The 26,520-nt window shown below is 46.4% G+C and overlaps 1 protein-coding gene across 1 annotated transcript; it reads right to left on the bottom strand.

The window, feature by feature from the left end:
- Positions 1–1,545: 1,545 nt before the first annotated feature.
- On the bottom strand, positions 1,546–25,440 carry stil (STIL centriolar assembly protein; the record flags this gene model as incomplete). Its single annotated transcript, XM_079581011.1, has 16 exons — positions 1,546–2,047; positions 4,134–4,468; positions 6,003–6,141; positions 6,209–6,467; positions 7,489–7,591; positions 8,396–9,379; positions 10,419–10,533; positions 11,196–11,299; positions 11,412–11,559; positions 11,734–11,820; positions 18,077–18,160; positions 19,196–19,437; positions 21,126–21,298; positions 22,912–23,027; positions 23,092–23,199; positions 25,361–25,440. 16 exons carry the CDS (start codon positions 25,438–25,440, stop codon positions 1,546–1,548), a joined length of 3,579 nt encoding a protein of 1,192 aa, XP_079437137.1.
- Positions 25,441–26,520: the final 1,080 nt, after the last annotated feature.

The raw sequence follows: 26,520 nt of genomic DNA, 5'->3' as shown, positions 1-26,520 counted from the left end.
TGTGGTCCAGTCTTCATTATAAGCTACAACAAATGCCAAAACACTGTGTTCCAAAATAAAAATTCAGTTAAGTTTTATTAGAAATCATAAATTATATAAAACAAATCTTTGTAAAAACAAAATATTGACAAAACACTCAAATGCACACGTTGAAAAGGCAGATTTCCTACACACAGTAAAAGCACCATTAGTTTCACAAAGACAAAGTGACAGTGTGGACGGCTGCGCTCACACCAGGGGAAAAGTGGATTTAATAAAGACAAACAAAGGTAATACAGATGGTGAGAAGGTAACACACGGAACATGTTGCTAAATAAATACTAAAATAATCCAGAAGCTTTCTCTGTTGACGTCTCATTTCTGAGCTTAATTCATTTGTTGGAATTTAGCTTTGGATTTCACCAGCTTCTTGTTGGGGTCTGGAAGTCAAACTCCAGTTTCCGACAAAGGTTCTGAAGGCGGGACGTTGCAGGTGAAAGGGGAGGCTGTGGAGATAATCATTTGAAACTTTTACTGTGGATTACCGACATAAATGTGTGGGGGAAATGTATTGTGAGCTTCCTGTCATTTTATGTTTGGCGGTGGATATTCAGCTGGAACCTTTTAGCTTCTTTAGGCCATTGTGCCGTAACTTGCTTCCAATTCGTCAACTTGTATCACACATTAGTTCTATATCGTCGGCTCAGGAGGGACGTCTGCTGTGAAAACTTGATTTTCAGGACGAAAATTAGGGTTAGGGACAGGGATGGTGAACTTTAGCGTTGGGGTTGTTCATATTTTCCCAGTTAAAAAGTTAGCACTAACTTAGCACTAACTGTGACTGTGCTTGCCTGGATATTTTCAATGAGCCAACAGTTATAAAGTACAGAGCGAGGTTCAAATGTGTGCTTTTATCTTGTTGATGTAATAGTTACGGTTCAAAACTCATTTCATGCAGATATTAAAACGTAGATGTTAAAAATCTTGTTTAAGGGACTAGACCCGTTTTTTTTCTCTAGTAGGAAAAAACATTTTATGACCTGAAAAGTGGTGAAATGTGCCGATAAAATCATCCCTGTGAAGAACTGGGATTACAAAAGTTAGGAATAACTAACAGCTTAATTATGTTTTATTCCTCTTTCATTGTTTGTAATCATCAAATCAGGTACAGGGCCTTTAAGTCGAAGTGTGTGGAGTCTGTAGGACATACTTAAGTGGAGATGATGTTGCAAGAGTGGAACGAAAACCTCATTTGGAGATAACGGCCCTACAGTTGTGTGTGTGTGTCTGCAGACTTTGCGGGCTGCCATTTTCCAAGGAAATGACCATATTTGGATGAGCGAGTGTTGTCGGGGGGATTCCGTGAGTCGTGGCCATGTTGGAGTGATTTCAGACAAACTCCAAAGTCGACAAACGTCATCAAATGAGCATCGTAAAGAGAGAGGATTAAAACGAAGATGTTAAGGAGAAAACTAGATTGAAATGTATGTGGTTTGGTCCCAGGTGGCGGTTCTGAGTCCACTAAACCCTGTTGCCCTGCGAGCGCAGCCTCTCGTCTCCACATGTTCAGAACAGTTTGGGCAGCTGCCTCAGTCGACTCAGGTCCAGGATGTTCCCCACCGACCCCTGGTTTCCCGCGCCCTCCCTCCTCCTCGCCGCCGCCGCGTTGTTCTCCTTGTCCTCGCTGTTCCCCGTCAGGAGCTTCATCTTAGGCTTGAGCTCGCGGATCAGCTGACTCTGCGGCGGGAGCTCGGGCGCCTCCTCCTCTTCCTCGCTCTCTTCTTCGATCAGCCCGTACTTCCTCATGTACTTGCGCGTGGCCAGAGACATGTTGCTCGGGGACAGCGCTGTGGCGTCGCAGGCGGAGGAGGAGGGCTGAGTCTTCTTCGCCGGCGAAGTGTGCCCGGACAGGGAGAGGCGCGTGAGCTGCCGGTCCGAGAGGTAGCGCAGCGCGATGGCGTTGGCTTCGAGGCTGAGGTCAGCGCTGGAGTGAGGAAGGAGCGAGAGCGAGGGGTCCGCGGCGCAGAGACGGGACACCACCGCCGCAGGGTTTATACAGGCCAGTGTGCTGCGGGAGAGAAGGTCCATTAGAACAGAAAACCTTAAGAAGAGACACAGACGGGACACCACCGCCGCAGGGTTTATACAGGCCAGTGTGCTGCAGGAGAGAAGGTCCATTAGAACAGACACAGACGGGACACCACCGCCGCAGGGTTTATACAGGCCAGTGTGCTGCAGGAGAGAAGGTCCATTAGAACAGAAAACCTTAAGAGACACAGACGGGACACCACCGCCGCAGGGTTTATACAGGCCAGTGTGCTGCGGGAGAGAAGGTCCATTAGAACAGACACAGACGGGACACCACCGCCGCAGGGTTTATACAGGCCAGTGTGCTGCAGGAGAGAAGGTCCATTAGAACAAAACCTTAAGAACAGACACAGACGGGACACCACCGCCGCAGGGTTTATACAGGCCAGTGTGCTGCAGGGGAGAAGGTCCATTAGAACAGGAAACCTTAAGAGACACAGACGGGACACCACCGCCGCAGGGTTTATACAGGCCAGTGTGCTGCAGGAGAGAAGGTCCATTAGAACAGAAAACCTTAAGAAGAGACACAGACGGGACACCACCGCCGCAGGATTTATACAGGCCAGTGTGCTGCAGGGGAGAAGGTCCATTAGAACAGAAAACCTTAAGAGACACAGACGGGACACCACCACCGCAGGGTTTATACAGGCCAGTGTGCTGCAGGGGAGAAGGTCCATTAGAACAGAAAACCTTAAGAGACACAGACGGGACACCACCGCCGCAGGATTTATACAGGCCAGTGTGCTGCGGGAGAGAAGGTCCATTAGAACAGAAAAGCTTAAGAGACACAGACGGGACACCACCGCCGCAGGGTTTATACAGGCCAGTGTGCTGCAGGGGAGAAGGTCCATTAGAACAGAAAACCTTAAGAGACACAGACGGGACACCACCGCCGCAGGGTTTATACAGGCCAGTGTGCTGCAGGAGAGAAGGTCCATTAGAACAGGAAACCTTAAGAGACACAGACGGGACACCACCGCCGCAGGGTTTATACAGGCCAGTGTGCTGCAGGGGAGAAGGTCCATTAGAACAGACACAGACGGGACACCACCGCCGCAGGGTTTATACAGGCCAGTGTGCTGCAGGAGAGAAGGTCCATTAGAACAGAAAACCTTAAGAGACACAGACGGGACACCACCGCCGCAGGATTTATACAGGCCAGTGTGCTGCAGGGGAGAAGGTCCATTAGAACAGAAAACCTTAAGAGACACAGACGGGACACCACCGCCGCAGGGTTTATACAGGCCAGTGTGCTGCAGGAGAGAAGGTCCATTAGAACAGGAAACCTTAAGAGACACAGACGGGACACCACCGCCGCAGGGTTTATACAGGCCAGTGTGCTGCAGGGGAGAAGGTCCATTAGAACAGACACAGACGGGACACCACCGCCGCAGGGTTTATACAGGCCAGTGTGCTGCAGGAGAGAAGGTCCATTAGAACAGAAAACCTTAAGAGACACAGACGGGACACCACCGCCGCAGGATTTATACAGGCCAGTGTGCTGCAGGGGAGAAGGTCCATTAGAACAGAAAACCTTAAGAGACACAGACGGGACACCACCGCCGCAGGATTTATACAGGCCAGTGTGCTGCAGGGGAGAAGGTCCATTAGAACAGAAAACCTTAAGAGACACAGACGGGACACCACCGCCGCAGGGTTTATACAGGCCAGTGTGCTGCAGGAGAGAAGGTCCATTAGAACAGGAAACCTTAAGAGACACAGACGGGACACCACCGCCGCAGGGTTTATACAGGCCAGTGTGCTGCAGGGGAGAAGGTCCATTAGAACAGACACAGACGGGACACCACCGCCGCAGGGTTTATACAGGCCAGTGTGCTGCAGGAGAGAAATACTAAAGGTTGAGCATAAATGGGCCTTAACATTGCAGACATAGTCACCGCATTTCCTTTTGACATCACACGTATAAGCTTCATAAACTTCAGCACTGAGAAAAAACAGATTTACCTGATACAGATTTCACCTTTTTAAAGAAACAATCGATGCGTCTAACTTTACTAATACTACACGACTAACAAAGTCAGGGAGTGATTAACAGCAGAACTGACCTGGCGTTCTCCACAGCTCTGTTCTTGACCCGGTCAGATTCGCTCAGCTCTCGTTTGTCCAGCGTCACGCCGAGCTGCTGCAGCCTCCTCAAGGTGGCGCTGAGAACCTTGTCCTCTGGGCTCGGCTCCTGCGGTTTCTTTTTCTTCTTAGATCCTGCGTCCGGACCGGGGATTCGACCGGACAGAGGGATGGAGGACAGAGAGGAGCGAGCTGGAGAAGGACGCCGATCCAGAGTCCGCCATCGGAGCTCCTCTTCCTGTTCAGATTCAGTCACTTCCTGTTGGCCGTCGTGTTGAGTTTCCACGTCCTCGCGTAGACGGCTGTTCAGCTGCGTCTGGAAACACAGACGCTGCAGGTGAGGAGGAGCCAAAACCTCTGGCAAACGTATGATGTGTCATGATACACGATCCGCGGCTCACGACGACGATAACCACGAGATGTGGATAGTGTGAAAACTGATGGAAGTGTCTGGTCCTGCACTAATGTCACTCTGCGTATTGCGAAGCAGTAAATAATTCTGATGATATTCTGATATTCTGAAGTTATACAATGGGAACCATATGTACTTACATTTACATTTAAAAAAAAGACACATTTGCATTTTTTCCCTCACTGACATGAAACCAGAATTAAGTTTTTTCTTTTTTTTTTTTAGGTCAATTAGAATTTTAAGAATTATTTCTATTTATTCATTTCCAGAAGAACGAGAGATAGAATTTTCTACACAATTTTGTATAACGTTTTACAAAGTCAGAAGTTTACATACATTTCATTAATATTTGGTAGAATGGCCTTTAAACTGTATAACTTGGGTCAAATGTTTTGGATCTTCTCACAACAGTTGTCAGGAGTTTCGGTCCATTCCTCATAACAGAACTGGTGAAACTGAGCATGAGCTCTGCCCAGACATTTTCAACTGGATTGAGATCCGGACTTTGTGATGGTCACTTCAAAACATTGACATCATTATCCTTAAGTCACTTTGTGACCAGTATTGGCAGTTTGCTTTGGGAAAAGACCCATCTGCCCCAAGCTTTAACTTCCTGGCTGATGTCTTCAGATGTTGCTCCAATATTTCCACATAGTGTTCTTTCTTCATGATGTCATCTATTTTCTTAAGTAAGTAAGTATAAGTAATAAGTATAGCTTATTATTACCCAAAAGCTAAACTAAGCTTCTCATATGATCAAATACTTTAAGAAACAAAACTTTGAGGAAAAGTGTCGGCACATTGGAACTGGAAATGCAGCTTAATAATACACTAGGACTAGGACGATTTTGATTTGTCATCCTTTTAACTTAACTTATTTCATAGAAGTACTGAAAGTATCGATACTTTGATAGAGTACTTAGTATTGCGGCAAAAAGTATAGCGATATATTGTAAAGCGATGTTTTGTCCCCGCCAAAATCGATATACTGCACATAACATTTAAATACTGAAAAAATCCATCCATCCATCCACCTTCTTCCACTTGTCCGTTTCCGGGTCGTGGGGGCAGCTGTTGGAGCTGCACCAGCCCCTATGGCTCCTCCTGCAGGTGGTGGGTCCACAGGAGGACGGCCTCACGATGAACCGGGCCTGTTGGTCTCTCATAAGGGGCTTCTGAACTGCTCTCTGTCTGACCCGTCACCGAGGACCTGTTTGCCCTGGGAGACCCTACAGGGGCACGAAGCCCCCGACAACAGAGCTCCAGGATCATTCGGGCGCTCAAACCCCTCCACCACGTTAAGGTGGCGGCTCCAGGAGGGGTTGAAAAAAAACGGCCTAAGGTTTTGTAACGTTGTATTAGCTGCTTTTATAGTGGGAGCTGTCGTGTAACGCTCCATCATCCTACTGTAGTGTGAACTGCAGAGTGTGATCTTCACCATGAGGTTTTGGTAGAATGTCTCCTGATGGTTCTCCTGGTGGTTCTCCTGGTGGTTCTCCTGGTGGTTCTCCTGGTGGTTCTCCTGGTAGTACATGCTGGCGCTCTCCCCCAGCACCGGACTCTCCACGCTGCTCAGACTGAAACAACACAAAGACTTAATAGAGCAGGAGAAAAACCTGTTACTGATCAAACGTCAGGACTCACCCGCTCTGTGACGGAGCAGGAGAGCGCAGCGGGGCGTCCTCAGACGGGACGCTCCTCTCGGCCCGGAGCTCAGTCTGGTCGTGCGGCCTGGGGGTCTGGTCATGTGACTGCGGCCAGGCGGGGGGGCTGGGTGCGCTGTGGGGGGAGCAGGGGTGAGGAGTGGAAACGGTGCCTCCTACAGGAGCGATAGAGCGAGGTGGGGGAGAGGTGGACGAGTCCCGACGCAGAGGAGGTGGCTCGGGCCAAAACAGAGAAGCTCCTGGAGAAAAAAAACATGGAGGCTCAATCCCAATTCCTCAAATTACAGCTCCCGGGTCCTGATCCTAGCTCCTGCTCCTTTGTCACGTGGAAAGGTCACTGTCGACTAAAATTACATGCATTTTAAGACAAAAACTAGATTAAAATCTGTTGTCAAAATGAACCCTGGGCAGCGCTGGTCCTCTTCTGCGGGACAAAACGCTTGTGACACATCTCGCGATGCAATGTGGAAATGCAACCATGCCGGTCTGGCCTACAGTAGCTTTAAGCTGCCCTCAGCCATGTCTCTTTGAATGCTTTTTGTCAGTAGTGAACTCTGCTCTGCCCCCTCCCCTCCCCCACACCCCTAACTCCCCTCCTCACCAGACCACACTTGCATTCAATGACATTCGGAAACACACATCTATCAACATAAATAACATGACTGCTTAACTGCAACTTTCATGGAAGTCTCTTTTTTTTTGCCATTTAGAACAGAATATTTCCATTTAGAACTACAGTATTTTCCAGTATGTCATCTGATGCGTCCATGTGGAATTTCAACACACACTGGAGCGCCATTAATTGTGCCCCCCCCTTGTCTCCTATCTGTTAACATGGGACTGGAGAAGTCCACATAAAATCAGTCACTACACGAAAACAAAGCCGTTTTTCGACCCTGCAGAGAAACGCTGCAATGTTGACATGTCGGTGCAAATGATCATTGTACATTTTACACAAATCAATCGACTAAACATCACATATTAACTGAGAACATTTTCCCTCGTTCTCCGTTTAAATGAACGGGCTTCGCGCTCGACCGGAAGTGTCTGTACAACGGAAGTGCTGAGACAACGCAAAAAGTGTCAAAAGTGGGCGGGGCGGAATAAGGTGAATAGCACAGTGGAGACAAAAGCAGCTCACGACTTTACCCCACGTCTTGCAATGTGACATCTAATTATCTGATAAGACAAAACAAATATGTCCGATGTCCACCGGGCTTTAAGCTAAAAGTTTATGTATACGTGGTGTTGTGCTCTCACCTGTTCCCACGGCGACGCTGGCCGTGGATTTGGTCGGAGGTTGACTTTCTGTTTGCTGATAGTTGGACTGGAGCTTCCCCTGAGCCTCGAGAAGCATCTGCACCTGAAGACACAGTTACACTTATCAGCACAACACCAGGATGACGGGAAGCAGGAGGAAACAAGAGGAAGACCAAGGATTGATGGAATTCATAGGCATTTGTATACAGGACCATCAGATGTATCAACTCATTCAGGGAACAAGAAGTCCAATTTAATCTGACCTCTGTGTTAATAAAGGTCAGAGACTTCCAAATCATTAAAAAATATCATTATTCAAGTAGGGGCCGGGCGATACTGACAAAAATGAAAATCTGATAAAAAATTATGCATCTTAATTTACATTGCTTTGTACTCAAAAAGAAAATTGTTCAGAACTAATTTAGGGCTGGGCAAAAAGTCGATTTGAATTCAAAATCGAGTTGGTAACTCAAATGTATATTTTCAGAAAAAATATATATATTTTTTTAGTATTAATCATTTCAAAATCTTTGTTACAAACTGGACACGGTACTGTGATTGCCTTTGCAATTTGAGGGTTTGTTAATGCACTTTAACTAAAAACAATAAATGTACATATTTTAAGAATAAAAATACAATTTTTCCTAATTTTCCCCATTTTATTCCCCAATTTTTCCCCACTACAGCTTTTTTGTGCTTTTTGTTTTTCCTTTCAAATCCCCCCCTCCATTCCCACTCCATTTTCTAAAATCTTACCCATTTCTTGACATTGCCCACCTCTAGCAACAAGCCAATCAAACTCTTTTTAAAATGGACTTTGTCACTCAAACCCGGATACAGACCAGGTAAAGGGCTTTTAGTTCCAAGTTCCTAGTTTTTCAAGCCCTGAACCCTCTTTGTCACTGACCTGCTGTTGCAGGAGCTGCAGCTGCCTATCCTGCTGCAGCAGAAGCTGATAGGCCTCCCCTGACGAGAGCGCCCCCTGCTGCTCACAACAGTGGCCTGCGCAGGCCATGGGAGGAGGTGGCGGCACTGGGAATGGAGCAAAACACGACGGCGCCGTCACAGTCACACTCCTGCTGGCGAACGGAGGGACTGCGCTTGCTTGATCCGTGGCCCTGAAGTTGGAGTTGGTGCAGTGAGTTTGGGAGTGACTCTGCGTCGCCGGGAGGTAAGACTCGCTGGTGTCAGCTGTCGCGTGGTGTAGTTTGCCAACACTTGGAAGCGTCTGGAACAGATTTAGCGTTGGATTTTGTGGCGTTAGCGGCGTCTTAAAGTGACTTTGATGGACATTCGCTGCTTGTTCTGGTGTAAAGTAATGATTCTGGGCTGGGTTTGACGACGGCGGGTGGAAGTTCTGCAAAGCGGGTTGGTTATATGCGGATGGAATTGGTGTGCGGTGGCTTGGAGACGCCGCGGCGCGTTGCTGCGGACTCGACGGCGGCTGGGGTGGACTCATGTGCGGCTGCGAGTGGCTACGTGGAAGCCCCGCCTGGTGACTCTGTGAGACGGGCGGAGTCCTCTGACTCTGTGACGACTTCCTTCGGATCGAGGGGCTGTGGCGGCACGTCGGCTGGACGTTCTGCAGGAGGGGCGTGGCCTGCTGGTTGCTCTGCGGCGTGTTCTGGTGGATCTGAGGCTGGCTGGTTCCCGGCGTAGCGTGGATGGTGGTGCAGACGCGGTTGCTGGAGAGGCAGCAGGCGCAGCTGGGGTGCGGCGGCTGCAGGTCGGAGTGAGGCGTGCTGTGGAGCTGAAGAGGAGACACGCACTTCCTATCAGCGGCAGGGGGCGGGGCTTGGGGTCTGGAATCAGCGGGCGGAGAATGATTGGAGGAGAAGCTGCCGTCAATCAACAAGGACAGTTCGGGGACGGACGGCTGGATTCTTCGAGGCTAGAACAAAAGGATTTTAATCTTTATACTTAAAAGGACAGGTTTTATTTAATGCTTTTGAAAATTCATTCTTCACACTCTATGGTATCGTCCGTCCTGACGTGGCACAACTTTAGGTTCTATAGTTTTCTGCTGGCCCTTCTTTCCAATCAGTCAGAGCCTTGTGGATGTGGGTCACAACACCTCCACCAGCAATGGTAGCTTTGATGAGTGAATGGCCAGCTGGCATGAGGCATGGCATTAGGGCCGGGCAATTTATCCAATTTCAATCTAATCGCAATTTTAATAAAGGTCTATCTCGATAACCGTGTGGTGCCTTTTAATCAGCAGGAAAATTGGCCAGTCCTGTCACATTCGGGAAAATATCCTCGGCGGCGTGATGCTGCAGTGCCTGTCAGATCAAGCCCAGGGAATAATGTGACTAACAAACAGGGAGTCACAGGCTAATTTAAGTGTAAAATCAGCTACAAACCGGTGCCAACTCGTCAATTAATTACTCGCGAGGAGCCTCTTTAAAACAATCGAATTAAAAATCGAAATTGATCAATATAGGGAAAATCTTGATAATTTTTTTCCGAATATCACCCAGCCCTACGTAGAGTAATACGCTTCACTTGAGAGATTCTGATGCATTTCCTGCCAACTCCAGCACCTCGGCAATCAGGTATTGAAGAATGTAGGCGGCGGCTGTGGCTCCCACTCTGCCCAGGCTAGTGGCCCTTGACTTGAGATGTGGATACGACCCACTGTAAACCGCAGCCCGGCTCTCAGAGCGCCAAATAGCCTTCGTCTTGGTCTTGCCTGCTGTTGTAGCTTACTGTTGAGCATGGTTTAACTACCTACTGACAGGAAGTGACATAGCAGGACTCAAAATTGCGACCATTTTAGTCGCATATGCTCTCAAATGTATGCCTTTGTGATCGAAAAACAGAATTACTCGCATGCTTGTGACTGCAAGAATAAATGCTCCAGTCCACCTTAAAAATCTCTGACTCCATAACGAAAAATCATCCTAAACATCTTAAAGGGGCAGACTCACCTGTGGAGGGGGCAGGTGGGGGCTGGGGGAGGGTCTGGGAGACAGGTCCTCGTCCTCGACTCCTGAGTCCTGGTCTGTGACGGAGAGAGTTGCAGCTGGTGCCACCGCTGCAGAACTGTGGGCAAAGGTTCAAAGTTTGCTCAAAGTACAGACTAAAGGTTTCACAATAACTCAGACAAAATATTTGAGCTTCATCCACTAAAAGTGGGGGATAACATCAAACACATGTGGAGTTTGGCTCTTGGTTTAATCCTTTCATGCATCAGGAGGAAACTAAAGAGGTAAGTACAACCCTGGCACAGAGGGATCAAATACAAGTCAAATGTAATGCTTTTTAAAAATCTGCACATATTCATTCCATTTTTTAAAAGGTGCACAATTAAACTTTATGTAAAAAAAAAAAGAAAAAAAGTTTACAATAGTCCCTTTTAGACCTTTCAGTGACCCAGTGGCTGCTTGGGTGGTTCCTGGTGGCGCCCAAGACGCTCCAAGATCAATTTTTTTTTGAAGTTTCCAGTAGGTTTTCACTAATGATTTTTTGTTTACATAAAAAGGTGTACAGTGCACCTTTAAGATTTGCAAATATTTAATCAAACAAAGGAAAGAGAATTAGACAAAACAGACATTGTTTTCAATACATTTTGTCAATTTCTGTCAAAACTGCAACTGAATATGTTTCAACCATCATTTTAGTATTTTCAATAAACTTACATAATGTTCCAATTTCAATTCCAACTTCAGATCTACATCAAAAGTGAACAGAGAGCATTCCCTCACCTGTGAAACGCCCTCTGCGCTGTGTGGAACACCTCCATTTCTCTTGAGTCTGTCTCTGAGCTCAGGTCACACTTCAGAGTCTGCCCCTCCACCGACGCCACCTGCTGGACACACGCAGCAAATACAGAACAACAGTGAATAGTAATCGCATGAAAAAGGATAGATCCACATGATTCAAGAGTCTTATGGCTGGAGGAGTCTCAGAAAGTGGCATACCTGGTAGAGCGTAGTCCTGTGGTGCCCCGTGAGCAGCTCATACTGAAGCTCCTGTCCCGCTCCGTTTACTTTGCACTGGAAGAACTGCGGCGTCCTGTGAGTGGAGGCGAACAGCACCAGCAGGAAACAGCCGCTCTCGGAGAAAACTCTGCACAAAACAGAGCAGCCGTTAGCATGAGCGGCACTCTCAAAGCTAACCAACCATCACTAACATTCTCCATTTCCCCACAGACAAAGTTCCATGATCAGAAAGTCTGGCTTTGGTTGTAGAGTTTTGGTTTTGCGAAATCCTGAAGGGACTGAAAAGTGTCTTTGATGGTACCTGTCCTGGATGGAGGTGCTGTGGAGGAAGCGCAGTGTCCAGGCCCAGATGTGAGGACTGTGCATCTGAGCGGCTCCACTGAACCATCTGCAGGTGAAAACACACATGAAGACCAGGAACACGCTCCGCTAAAACACACATGAAGACCAGGAACACGCTCCACTAAAACACACATGAAGACCAGGAACACGCTCCACTAAAACACACATGAAGACCAGGAACACGCTCCGTTAAAACACACATGAAGACCAGGAACACGCTCCGCTAAAACACACATGAAGACCAGGAACACGCTCCACTAAAACACACATGAAGACCAGGAACACGCTCCACTAAAACACACATGAAGACCAGGAACACGCTCCGTTAAAACACACATGAAGACCAGGAACACGCTCTGCTAAAACACACATGAAGACCAGGAACACGCTCCACTAAAACACACATGAAGACCAGGAACACGCTCCGTTAAAACACACATGAAGACCAGGAACACGCTCCGCTAAAACACACATGAAGACCAGGAACACGCTCCGCTAAAACACACATGAAGACCAGGAACACGCTCCACTAAAACACACATGAAGACCAGGAACACGCTCCACTAAAACACACATGAAGACCAGGAACACGCTCCGTTAAAACACACATGAAGACCAGGAACACGCTCCGCTAAAACACACATGAAGACCAGGAACACGCTCTGCTAAAACACACATGAAGACCAGGAACACGCTCCACTAAAACACACATGAAGACCAGGAACACGCTCCGTTAAAACACACATGAAGACCAGGAACACGCTCTGCTAAAACACACATGAAGACCAGGAACACGCTCCACTAAAACACACATGAAGACCAGGAACACGCTCCGTTAAAACACACATGAAGACCAGGAACACGCTCCGCTAAAACACACATGAAGACCAGGAACACGCTCCGCTAAAACACACATGAAGACCAGGAACACGCTCCACTAAAACACACATGAAGACCAGGAACACGCTCCGCTAAAACACACATGAAGACCAGGAACACGCTCCGCTAAAACACACATGAAGACCAGGAACACGCTCTGCTAAAACACACATGAAGACCAGGAACACGCTCTGTTAAAACACACATGAAGACCAGGAACACGCTCCACTAAAACACACATGAAGACCAGGAACACGCTCCACTAAAACACACATGAAGACCAGGAACACGCTCCACTAAAACACACATGAAGACCAGGAACACGCTCCGCTAAAACACACATGAAGACCAGGAACACGCTCCGCTAAAACACACATGAAGACCAGGAACACGCTCTGTTAAAACACACATGAAGACCAGGAACACGCTCCACTAAAACACACATGAAGACCAGGAACACGCTCTGTTAAAACACACATGAAGACCAGGAACACGCTCCGCTAAAACACACATGAAGACCAGGAACACGCTCCACTAAAACACACATGAAGACCAGGAACACGCTCCGCTAAAACACACATGAAGACCAGGAACACGCTCCGTTAAAACACACATGAAGACCAGGAACACGCTCTATTAAAACACACATGAAGACCAGGAACACGCTCCGCTAAAACACACATGAAGACCAGGAACACGCTCTGTTAAAACACACATGAAGACCAGGAACACGCTCCACTAAAACACACATGAAGACCAGGAACACGCTCCACTAAAACACACATGAAGACCAGGAACACACTCCACTAAAACACACATGAAGACCAGGAACACGCTCCGCTAAAACACACATGAAGACCAGGAACACGCTCCACTAAAACACACATGAAGACCAGGAACACGCTCCGCTAAAACACACATGAAGACCAGGAACACGCTCCGCTAAAACACACATGAAGACCAGGAACACGCTCCACTAAAACACACATGAAGACCAGGAACACGCTCTGTTAAAACACACATGAAGACCAGGAACACGCTCCGCTAAAACACACATGAAGACCAGGAACACACTCCGTTAAAACACACATGAAGACCAGGAACACGCTCCACTAAAACACACATGAAGACCAGGAACACGCTCTGTTAAAACACACATGAAGACCAGGAACACGCTCCGCTAAAACACACATGAAGACCAGGAACACGCTCCACTAAAACACACATGAAGACCAGGAACACGCTCCGCTAAAACACACATGAAGACCAGGAACACGCTCCGTTAAAACACACATGAAGACCAGGAACACGCTCTATTAAAACACACATGAAGACCAGGAACACGCTCCGCTAAAACACACATGAAGACCAGGAACACGCTCTGTTAAAACACACATGAAGACCAGGAACACGCTCCACTAAAACACACATGAAGACCAGGAACACGCTCCACTAAAACACACATGAAGACCAGGAACACACTCCACTAAAACACACATGAAGACCAGGAACACGCTCCGCTAAAACACACATGAAGACCAGGAACACGCTCCACTAAAACACACATGAAGACCAGGAACACGCTCCGCTAAAACACACATGAAGACCAGGAACACGCTCCGCTAAAACACACATGAAGACCAGGAACACGCTCCACTAAAACACACATGAAGACCAGGAACACGCTCCGCTAAAACACACATGAAGACCAGGAACACGCTCCACTAAAACACACATGAAGACCAGGAACACGCTCCACTAAAACACACATGAAGACCAGGAACACGCTCCGCTAAAACACACATGAAGACCAGGAACACGCTCCGCTAAAACACACATGAAGACCAGGAACACGCTCCACTAAAACACACATGAAGACCAGGAACACGCTCCACTAAAACACACATATAGACCAGGAACACACTCCACTAAAACACACATGAAGACCAGGAACACGCTCTGTTAAAACACACATGAAGACCAGGAACACGCTCCGCTAAAACACACATGAAGACCAGGAACACGCTCCGTTAAAACACACATGAAGACCAGGAACACGCTCCGCTAAAACACACATGAAGACCAGGAACACGCTCCGTTAAAACACACATGAAGACCAGGAACACGCTCCGCTAAAACACACATGAAGACCAGGAACACGCTCCGCTAAAACACACATGAAGACCAGGAACACGCTCCGCTAAAACACACATGAAGACCAGGAACACGCTCTGTTAAAACACACATGAAGACCAGGAACACGCTCCGCTAAAACACACATGAAGACCAGGAACACGCTCTGTTAAAACACACATGAAGACCAGGAACACGCTCCACTAAAACACACATGAAGACCAGGAACACGCTCCACTAAAACACACATGAACACCAGGAACACGCTCCACTAAAACACACATGAAGACCAGGAACACACTCCACTAAAACACACATGAAGACCAGGAACACACTCCACTAAAACACACATGAAGACCAGGAACACGCTCCACTAAAACACACATGAACACCAGGAACACGCTCCACTAAAACACACATGAACACCAGGAACACGCTCCACTAAAACACACATGAAGACCAGGAACACGCTCCGCTAAAACACACATGAAGACCAGGAACACGCTCCACTTAAACACACATGAAGACCAGGAACACGCTCCACTAAAACACACATGAACACCAGGAACACACTCCGTTAAAACACACATGAAGACCAGGAACACGCTCCACTAAAACACACATGAAGACCAGGAACACGCTCCACTAAAACACACATGAAGACCAGGAACACGCTCCACTTAAACACACATGAACACCAGGAACACGCTCCACTAAAACACACATGAACACCAGGAACACACTCCGTTAAAACACACATGAAGACCAGGAACACGCTCCGCTAAAACACACATGAAGACCAGGAACACGCTCCACTTAAACACACATGAAGACCAGGAACACGCTCCACTAAAACACACATGAAGACCAGGAACACGCTCCGCTAAAACACACATGAAGACCAGGAACACGCTCCACTAAAACACACATGAAGACCAGGAACACGCTCCACTAAAACACACATGAAGACCAGGAACACGCTCCGCTAAAACACACATGAAGACCAGGAACACGCTCCGCTAAAACACACATGAAGACCAGGAACACGCTCCACTAAAACACACATGAAGACCAGGAACACGCTCCACTAAAACACACATATAGACCAGGAACACACTCCACTAAAACACACATGAAGACCAGGAACACGCTCTGTTAAAACACACATGAAGACCAGGAACACGCTCCGCTAAAACACACATGAAGACCAGGAACACGCTCCGTTAAAACACACATGAAGACCAGGAACACGCTCCGCTAAAACACACATGAAGACCAGGAACACGCTCCGTTAAAACACACATGAAGACCAGGAACACGCTCCGCTAAAACACACATGAAGACCAGGAACACGCTCCGCTAAAACACACATATAGACCAGGAACACGCTCCGCTAAAACACACATGAAGACCAGGAACACGCTCTGTTAAAACACACATGAAGACCAGGAACACGCTCCGCTAAAACACACATGAAGACCAGGAACACGCTCTGTTAAAACACACATGAAGACCAGGAACACGCTCCACTAAAACACACATGAAGACCAGGAACACGCTCCACTAAAACACACATGAACACCAGGAACACGCTCCACTAAAACACACATGAAGACCAGGAACACACTCCACTAAAACACACATGAAGACCAGGAACACACTCCACTAAAACACACATGAAGACCAGGAACACGCTCCACTAAAACACACATGAACACCAGGAACACGCTCCACTAAAACACACATGAACACCAGGAACACGCTCCACTAAAACACACATGAAGACCAGGAACACGCTCCGCTAAAACACACATGAAGACCAGGAACACGCTCCACTTAAACACACATGAAGACCAGGAACACGCTCCACTAAAACACACATGAACACCAGGAACACACTCCGTTAAAACACACATGAAGACCAGGAACACGCTCCACTAAAACACACATGAAGACCAGGAACACGCTCCACTAAAACACACATGAAGACCAGGAACACGCTCCACTTAAACACACATGAACACCAGGAACACGCTCCACTAAAACACACATGAACACCAGGAACACACTCCGTTAAAACACACATGAAGACCAGGAACACGCTCCGCTAAAACACACATGAAGACCAGGAACACGCTCCACTTAAACACACATGAAGACCAGGAACACGCTCCACTAAAACACACATGAAGACCAGGAACACGCTCCACTAAAACACACATGAAGACCAGGAACACGCTCCACTTAAACACACATGAAGACCAGGAACACACTCTGCTAAAACACACATGAAGACCAGGAACACGCTCTGTTAAAACACACATGAAGACCAGGAACACGCTCCGCTAAAACACACATGAAGACCAGGAACACGCTCCGCTAAAACACACATGAAGACCAGGAACACGCTCCACTTAAACACACATGAAGACCAGGAACACGCTCCGCTAAAACACACATGAAGACCAGGAACACACTCTGCTAAAACACACATGAAGACCAGGAACACGCTCTGTTAAAACACACATGAAGACCAGGAACACGCTCCGCTAAAACACACATGAAGACCAGGAACACGCTCCGCTAAAACACACATGAAGACCAGGAACACGCTCCGTTAAAACTAGGGATGGGTAGCGATTTCGCGATATTACTACTCTTATCGGTACTCCTTATCGATCCGGTACTTTAACGGTACTCTTATCGGTAAAGGTCTAACTAGCCTAGGCCTATATTTATTTTTTATTACACTTTTTATAACACATTTACTCTACATTTAGACCTAATTTATTTTCAAACAGCGCACATGCTTAATATATGGGAGTTAAAATACAAATATAGACCTTCTTTTTTTAATAATTATTATGATTGAAAACTTAAAATAATAATAATAATGAACTCTTTTCTGCCCCTCAGCTTGTGTCCAGTGGGTCGACACTGGCTCGCGCTGACGTGCACGTGGGAGGGCGCAGCGTGTGGATGGTCCAACCGATACAGCGTGTGCTCTGGTGAGTGTAGCAGGGATGGATCCGGTGCAGTAAATGCATCGATGAGAGCAGAGAGACTTTTTTAGTGCTTATTTGAGCGAGCATGATTAGCATGGCAACGCAGTGGCCCTGTTAAGGACACCGTTAAGGCTGGAGCTTATCAGTCCGGGTAGACCAGCACACGTGGCCCCGGGGCCGTATGATACCGGGTTTCGGTACCCATCCCTAGTTAAAACACATGTGAACAAGAGGAACACACTGGGTTAAAACACAGGTGAAAACAGAAGAACAGGCTTCACTCACACTCCGACCAGAGGCAGACTCAGCGCTTTGGGGTCAGACTCCAGCAGCAGCAGCAGCTTCCGCGTCTGATCCATCGTCACCAATCTGAACAAAAGCAACAGTTTAAAAAAACATGAGCCTCATGAACAAAGGATTTATCATATCGAAACATTTGAAACCATTCACCTAAACTGAGGAACAGAAGGAAACCAATGGAAGTTCAAAGATGAAAGAATGTGTTTTGGACCCACTGCTAGTGATGGGCTAAAAGAGCCGAGGTATCGACACACGAATCAAGTGCAGAAAGCAACACCTCGGCTGAGCTGTGTCACAAGCGCATCATTAGAAGAAAAGTCACACTTTCACTGTGTTTTTCACAGCGTGCAGCAGCGAGCAGCAGGGGGCAGCAGGGGGCATCAGGGGCATCAGGGGCATCAGTTGAAAGAGAGCAACACCTGGCTTATTTTGTCATTTGGGAGATATGCACCGGGCGCCGATCCAAACCCATGGGTGTTCTCGGGCTCGAGCGCCCGCCTCAGGCCGCCCATATCTGAGGGCAGGAGGTGAATCTGCTCTGATGCAAAATGATTCATTAGATCACGTTAAAGCACAAGAGCCGTGTGTTTACTTCTCTTTGACGTCCATATTGAAGTGCAGCACAAAAACACAGGCTCATACATAGTTTGGTTGTTAAGGTCACGTAGCTCTGTAAGGAGAGCGTCTGGTTTATAATCAGGGGGTCGTGAGTTCGAGTCAGATGATGATCTATGATATACTAGTCGTTTGACTTGACATCCACTGGTAAAGAAAAGCAAAAAATATGCCCGGTGCCCTATTGTTACAAGCACTACCCTTTATTAAATCCTGATTGTATCACTGATAATTCATTCATTTCTCATTGATTTATTTCTATTCTCATGATCTGGCGCAGTTATCACTCTCCGCTCAATCCTGACGATTTGGATCACATTTCTGAAGGAGAATAAATGAGCTGAGTCAGTGTTGAGTTTGCTTTTTTCAGGCTCACTGCTCCAATGCTGCAGGGAGCCTGTATCGGCACCACCAGATGGAAAGTACCAACACTGTGTATAACAGTGTGACTCCCACTTTGAGGTATCATCTACCCATGTCAGTGCTTACCCCCTCTGCCTGCTGCTGGCCGTGGGCCGTGCGGGGCTGGTCAGGCTCCGCAGTAGCGCCGTGGGAATCACGTGCACGGCTCGGACCGGCTCCACGTGCACGCTTGTGGCCGGACTCACGCAGGACCAGGACAGAGCTAAGTCCACCGCGTCCAGGCTCCGAGTGCAGGCCACGTGGAGTCTGAGTCTGAGGAGCTGGGACAGGTCCATGGCCGAGCGACCGGTGACAGACTGCTGCAGCGTCTGGGAACAAGAGAAGCACAAATACCACATTTTTAAAACCGCAAACACAAAAAACATTAAAGAAATCAAATAAAATATTTTAAAAATCTAGATGTTTGTAAACATACATGTATGTGTGTGGCCATTAATAAATGATTCTGATTCTGAAATAAAACCAGATGTAATGTATAGATAAACTCCAGTGCAGTTTAAGGGGAAACCTAACATGGAACTAAAGTCGTGTGGAGCAGCTTTTCCACAAAACTGTTCCGTTCACTCTTTTCTCAAATGCTCCTGACCTCGGTGCGTTTAAAATCTGCTCTTTGAACTGAATTTGGATTTCAGAACTTAATCCGTAACAGAGTAAGTAGTTGTCCATAAAATAGAGGCTTTGAAACTCCCACTAATTACAACATTCAAAAGATGAATAAAAAGCTGTCTCGCACAAAGAACCCAGAAACTATACATCGAAAAGTGTTGGTACTGGGGAATGAACCGACAGCCTTTGGGTAAGTGGAATCAAACACAGCTGGTGGCGACATAAGTCAGGCGTCACTGTGACAACACATGAAAACACGCCGTCACTGGGCTTTATTTGCTTTTGCTTTGCTTTGTTTTCTCATATTTATGCCAGTAATCTACAGCAAAAGTTTCAAATTGATATTGGGAGGGGTGAACTCCTTTGAAACGATTGGATCTGATTTTCACTAGCGTTTGGTGCTGGTGGTTGGGTATGTAGTGCGCCCAAGTGAGTGAAGCAGCTATCAAAACTCTATCATGACTCTGTCATGACTCTGTCATGACTGTCATAAGTCTGTCATGACTCTGTCATGACTCTGTCATGACTCTGTCATAACTCTGTCATGACTCTGTCACAACTCTGTCATGACTCTGTCATAACTCTGTCATGACTCTATCATGACTCTATCATGACTCTGTCATAACTCTGTCACGACTCTGTCATGATTCTGTCATAACTCTGTCATGACTCTATCATGACTCTATCATGACTCTGTCACGACTCTGTCATGATTCTGTCATAACTCTGTCATGACTCTATCATAACTCTGTCATGACTCTATCATGACTCTGTCATAACTCTGTCACGACTCTGTCATGACTCTGTCATAACTCTGTCATGACTCTATCATGACTCTATCATGACTCTGTCATAACTCTATCATAACTCTGTCATGACTCTATCATGACTCTGTCATAACTCTGTCACGACTCTGTCATGACTCTGTCATAACTGTCATGACTCTATCATGACTCTATCATGACTCTGTCATAACTCTATCATGACAGTCATGACTCTGTCATAACTCTATCATGACAGTCGTGACTCTGTCATAACTCTATCATAACTCTGTCATGACTCTATCATGACTCTGTCATAACTCTATCATGACAGTCATGACTCTGTCATAACTCTATCATAACTCTGTCATGACTCTGTCATGACTCTGTCATGACAGTCATGACTCTGTCACAACTCTGTCATGACTCTGTCACGACTCTGTCATGACTCTGTCACGACTCTGTCATGACTCTGTCATAACACTATCCCCAAGCCCCGCCTCCCCCGCTCGCTGAATGGTAGGTTGAAATTCAACCGATGTAAGCGGCCACTGAGATCAGACCCAGACGTACATGTAGGGAAATTATACTTGAGCGGAGAAAAGTGTGGTCTTTAAACTCTGTCGTACCTTGAAGGTCTGAAGCAGCTCAGCCTCTGATTGGCTGACGCCGACGCTGGGGTCAGAGGTGAAGACACAGGGGGAGCAAAAGTCTCCGGGGAGCATGGCGGTCGGCACGCGGACGCCGTTCTGGTCCCGTCCCGGATCAAAGCGGTCCAGGGTCAGCGTCACTCCCTCCTCGTCTGGGACAGAGTAAATGAGCAGACCTTTAGAGATTTGACTTTAGATACAAAGTTGCGTCTAATGCTGGGTGTACACTGCACGGTTTTGGCTGTCTTAGACGAGCGATCACTCGCCGTGGGGATAATCTCAGGTCGTAGGTCGTACAGTGCAACACGGACAAAGATTTAAAATAGAACCGTTGTACGACCAAAGACGAGCTGCAGCTGACATCAGGCAGGGTCTGATATTTTGGATGGCGAGTCTCCTCTCGCTGCAGAGAGGATCTGTCAGTGTCTCATCAACACCGCAAGCCGTCAGAATCCAAGCAACAGAGGCCAGACATGAGCGGATCTGACTCCGCATTTTACAGGACTTTCCCTGCACTTTTCCATGGAAATAAACACTGCAAGCATGAGGCGCTCGCCTCAGCTTAACACATGCCTCGAGCCTGAAACTGCTATCATGCAATGTGATCTAAAAATCTTAATATGAGACCCCCCAAAAAATGGCACAGTGTACACCCGGTCCACTGAGCTAAATGCTAGCTCACATCATTTATGCTTTTTGTGGGTCGGATACACATCCAATCATCTATGAGATATTAATGATGGAGAAACCAGAGAAATGATAAGAACATCATGAAACAGAAAAACATACCTCGCTGTACTTTAGTATAGGGCCTGTTTTATTCAGGGCACCTTTTATTTGTATGGGGATGTTTTGACATTTGTTTGGATACCAGTACTTTGGTTTACGATACCGACGCCTGACAAGATTTTTCGATACCTACAGTAAACCAATTTTTTTTGTTTGACCCATAAAACAGAACAATGATGTTCATTTATTCCATAAAAGATGATTTATTTTACGTTTGTATCATTTATTTGATCTAAAATAACTTTAATGCCGTCCCTGGACCAACACCATAAAAACTTTGTTCTTCCTGTACCTGCTTCTGAATTAAACAGGTCCAGGAGCCACTGGCTAACAGAAGTGAAGGATGTGAAGGAGCAGGATCAGAACGCATTTGCATTAGCCTCAAACACTGCAAACCATCCAGCTTTTCTCAGCTCAACCTCAGGCTGTGCAATACTGAAAAAACGATGCGGGTGTAGTGTATCGCGATAACAAGGTTATTGCAATATTTCACTTAACCGTTGAAACTGTCTGTTTCTAATCTTAAGACATTTGTTTCTCAGCAAATTGCGTCAAAACAGGTCTATAATGGGAGCAAATTGGGAAACTTAGAACTAAAACTATTTGCACATTTAAAAACTCCAAGCATTTTTTGTGTAAGGCTGAGCTAAAAGAAATTTGTCAATCTCAGTCTGATAGACTTTAGTCAATGCCCAGATACAATATTTGTAAAGACACAAACTTAACCAATCTTCACATTTATTATTTCTAAACAGAGGGACAAAGTCAAATGTTGACTTTGTGTAAAAATGGACAAATAAATAATACATTTTTTGCTGATTTTGTGTCAGAACAGATCAGATGTAGGTATTTTCAAAGTCATTTCAGAGAGCTAACGCCTGCTGGGAAGAATGTTCATTGATGTTTAATGCTGACATTTTGGACTGTAACTTTTATAACGTTTCTGAACTCTGAATGACTTCTCGTGCGGTCGTACCCGAGTCCAGGGACACCGACCCGAGGAAGAAGCAGTGCAGCCGACTCCTGGAGCTGTGTCGAACGTGCCGCTGAGCCAAACGCAGGGCCTTCTCCAGCAGCTGCACGCGAGGAGGCCTGAGGAGACACGAGTCAGGGTGAGGGCCACATCCTCTGCCATGTCGGAGCCTCGGTCACTTACCTGTGAGCGCAGAGATGCAGCAGCAGCTTCTCTCCGGTCGCCGCGCCGTCCCAAAGAGCACATCTGGATTTAGGGAAAGTCAGAGTCGTCAGGGACTTCGCCATCGGCCTGACAGACACAACAGAAATGTGCACGATTAGGATTTCTGGTACAGATCGGTGCAAACAAACAAAACTGAACTACCATATTTCAGACGCCTTTATGAGACAGTCATGTGACCTGAGAGAGAAGACGCTGGACTTTGGGACAGTTTTTGTTTCATGTGGATAACTCCAGCCATTCAAGAGATAATGACCATAAACCAAAGTCCAACATTGAGCATTTTGACCGTTACCATGGTTACCACAGCAGGATTTTTAGAAAGTTTTTAGAATACTTGCAGAAGTAAATGATGCTTTAAAAGTCATTATATTTCTTACCCTTTTGTACAGGTGGTTTCTAAAGGGAAAACAATATCCATACATGAATACTTTTCCAATTACATTCAAGCAATTAACAAATGAAATTAGAGCTTGGCAATTGATCGATCATACAGATGATTGAGATTGACCAGGTTAACAGCATTTCTTTGGCCGAAACAGAACCTAGTTTTGGAGTTTGGACGAGTCAATGGGAGATTTGTTTATTTCATTATCAAACAAAAATATTGATACATTTTAGTCCAGCCCTATAAAAAAACAGCGTTCATTATCCTGTGATAGTGTAAATCGAGTTAAATGTTATCAAGTTACGTATCATCTTTTTGACATCCCCAAAGTCCAGCACTTGTTCTGGGTTATGAGAGTCTCACTGTGGCAGCGGCTGCTCCATTTAGGCAGGTTTCCCATAATCCCGCCATCGTGGGCTGTGTGTCTAAGGGGAACGACCTGGAGTACCGGTCAGTCATCATAGACTTTGTGGACTGGTGTGAGCGCAACCACCTGTGCTTGAACACCAGTAAGACGAAGGAGATGGTGATCGACTTCACGAAGAAGCCACTACCGCACACACCGCTGAACATCCAGGGGGAGGACATTGAGGAGGTGGACAGTTTCAAGTACCTGGGTGTTCACCTCAACAATAAACTGGACTGGTCCCACAACAGGGGCCCGGGCAGCACAGAGCGGGACAAGAACAGACTGAACAAGCTAGTCAGGAGGGCCAGCTCCGTCCTGGGCTGCCCCCTGGACTCTGTGGAGGAGGTGAGGGACAGGAGGGTGTTAGCCAAGCTCACCTCCATCATGGACAACACCTCCCACCCACTGCACGGGACTGTAGAAGAGCTGTGCAGCTCTCTCAGTGGCAGACTGAGACACCCTCAGTGCAGGACGGAGCGCTACCGCAAAGCCTTCATCCCCACTGCTGTCAGACTGTGCAATAAGACTGTGAAGTAACGCCGACTGTAACAAGTGAATTTCTCCTTTGTGAGATCAATAAAGGTTTATCTTATCTTATCTTATAAATAAGAGACTATGTTTCCAGAATCATAACCTGTGACAAACATTACTCTATGCTTTTCCAAATCATGATTAACCTTTAACCTCTTAACCTCCACATGAACCCAGCAAACTTTCTCCAGTTTGGCATTGGCAATGAAATGATTAGCAATAATAGCTTTAAAGCTAAGTGTATTGTGTGCCTGTTTTACTCCATAGTGTGCTGTGCAATTAATCGAAATTCGATTACGATTTCAATTACAACAGTAAACGATTACAAAATTAGCATAATCGCATTATAATTTTTTTTTATTTTCATTTTTATGTTTTTATTTTTTTGTTCTAATTTTTGGATTTTTGTCTTTTTTTTCTGCTGGATTTTTGTCACTTTTTTGATGGATTTTTGTCTTTTTTTAATGGATTTTCGTCTTTTTTCTGCTGGATTTTTGTCATTTTTTTGCTGGATTTTTGTCATTTTTTTAAATGGATTTTTGTCATTTTTTTGCTGGATTTTTTTCACTTTTGCTGTATTTTTGTAAAAGGCAACAAATAATCGTTTGAATAATCGTGATTTCAATTATGACAAAAATAATCGTGATTATTATTTTTTCAATAATCGAGCAGCCCTAAAAGTGGGTGTCATGTACAAGTTATGACAGTGCAACACATTTCGGGAGCAGCTTTAATCTTTTAAACTGAAACTTTACTCAAACCACATGATCTAAAAGTAACAATAAAATCAAGTAATTTCACCCAAATTGTAGCTACAAACCTTCACCCACAAACCACATCATAACAATGACTCACACATGAGCCAAACAGATCAAAGTAAGGGTATTTTCTCTGGTCCTCACCTCAGTTGTACATTCTCTGGAGTAAAAACCTGCTCCAACAGCTCCGTGGGTAAAGCGCGGAGGTTCACCGAGCAGCTCATCCTCTCCGTGTCCGCGCGAGACGTGCCTTTCGCGGCAGAGCTCAGCAGGAAGCGTCGCTCCCTGGACACATCGGCCACGGCTGTTCTCCTCCTTTACCGTCGTGTCCTTCGTTTCAGATCGATCAAATATGTCCTCACGTCTGCAAACAATCTGGATGGAGAGTTTTACTGAAATTTAAACATGGTCGAAATCCAATCCAGAAGCTAACTTCTTCTCTTGGGTGGGATGACTCGCAACACATCGGCGTCTCTCCTCGTTTTAACGCAATTTCAACGTATTCCTTTGTCAAAACGCACAAAAAGATCCTTAACAGTGTGAGCAAGCAGGTTATAGAGTGTAACGTAAGCTAAATCACGCTACAAATCCATGGGAAAACGCTACGAGGCAGTAAACAATCCTTTCGAGTGCGATCGTGGCGCTCCTTTCACGTGACGTCCTTTCTCCTCGTTTTTAACGTCAACTTCGCTCGCGGAAAGCGTCCGGATATATCCCTCACTTTGTCATCAGGCGAGTTCAGTGGTTAATCCTGTGGCTTATGTGGTTAAACCTGGGGGAAAACCTGTAAACTCCCGGTAGGACGCGGTTGCGGAGGGTTTTGTTGCTCTGTTCGATTGTGGCGCTGTTTCTGTGTGCTCTGGCGGGGCTCCGGGCTCAGCCAATAGGAGGCAGAGAATCATGACACGTGATCGCAACGTAACTCGAGAGTGCACGTTCGTTGCCATAGTAACACATTGGCACGAACGTCTGGCTTTGGCGGCCATATTGTGACGGTTCATTCTACTCTTGTAAATGAAGTAAAATGCGAAGGAAGACATTTTTACTTCAGATAATTAATAGAGGAGACTTAAACGTGTTTAAACTGAGCAGCTGGCAAAGTGGTTGTGGTTCTGTGGGTCCAAATTATCAAATATTGTCCCCACGCTGGTCCCAGACATTTGTTGATAAAACGTCCTGTTGAAGCTGAAGTAGTTGTACTTCATGACAAAGGTTTTCCAACTGTGTCAGGAAGATGTAGATGACATTTCGGTGTCCTCCCGTTTCTCTAGATAATAATTCATGGCGTCTAGACCTTCTTCGTG

The sequence above is a fragment of the Gobius niger genome, assembly GCF_951799975.1.
Source record: "Gobius niger genome assembly, chromosome: 22".
In the NCBI taxonomy this organism is placed as follows: domain Eukaryota; kingdom Metazoa; phylum Chordata; class Actinopteri; order Gobiiformes; family Gobiidae; genus Gobius; species Gobius niger.
Note: the sequence above shows the minus strand (reverse complement) of the source record. Positions and strands in the feature narration are given on the sequence as shown.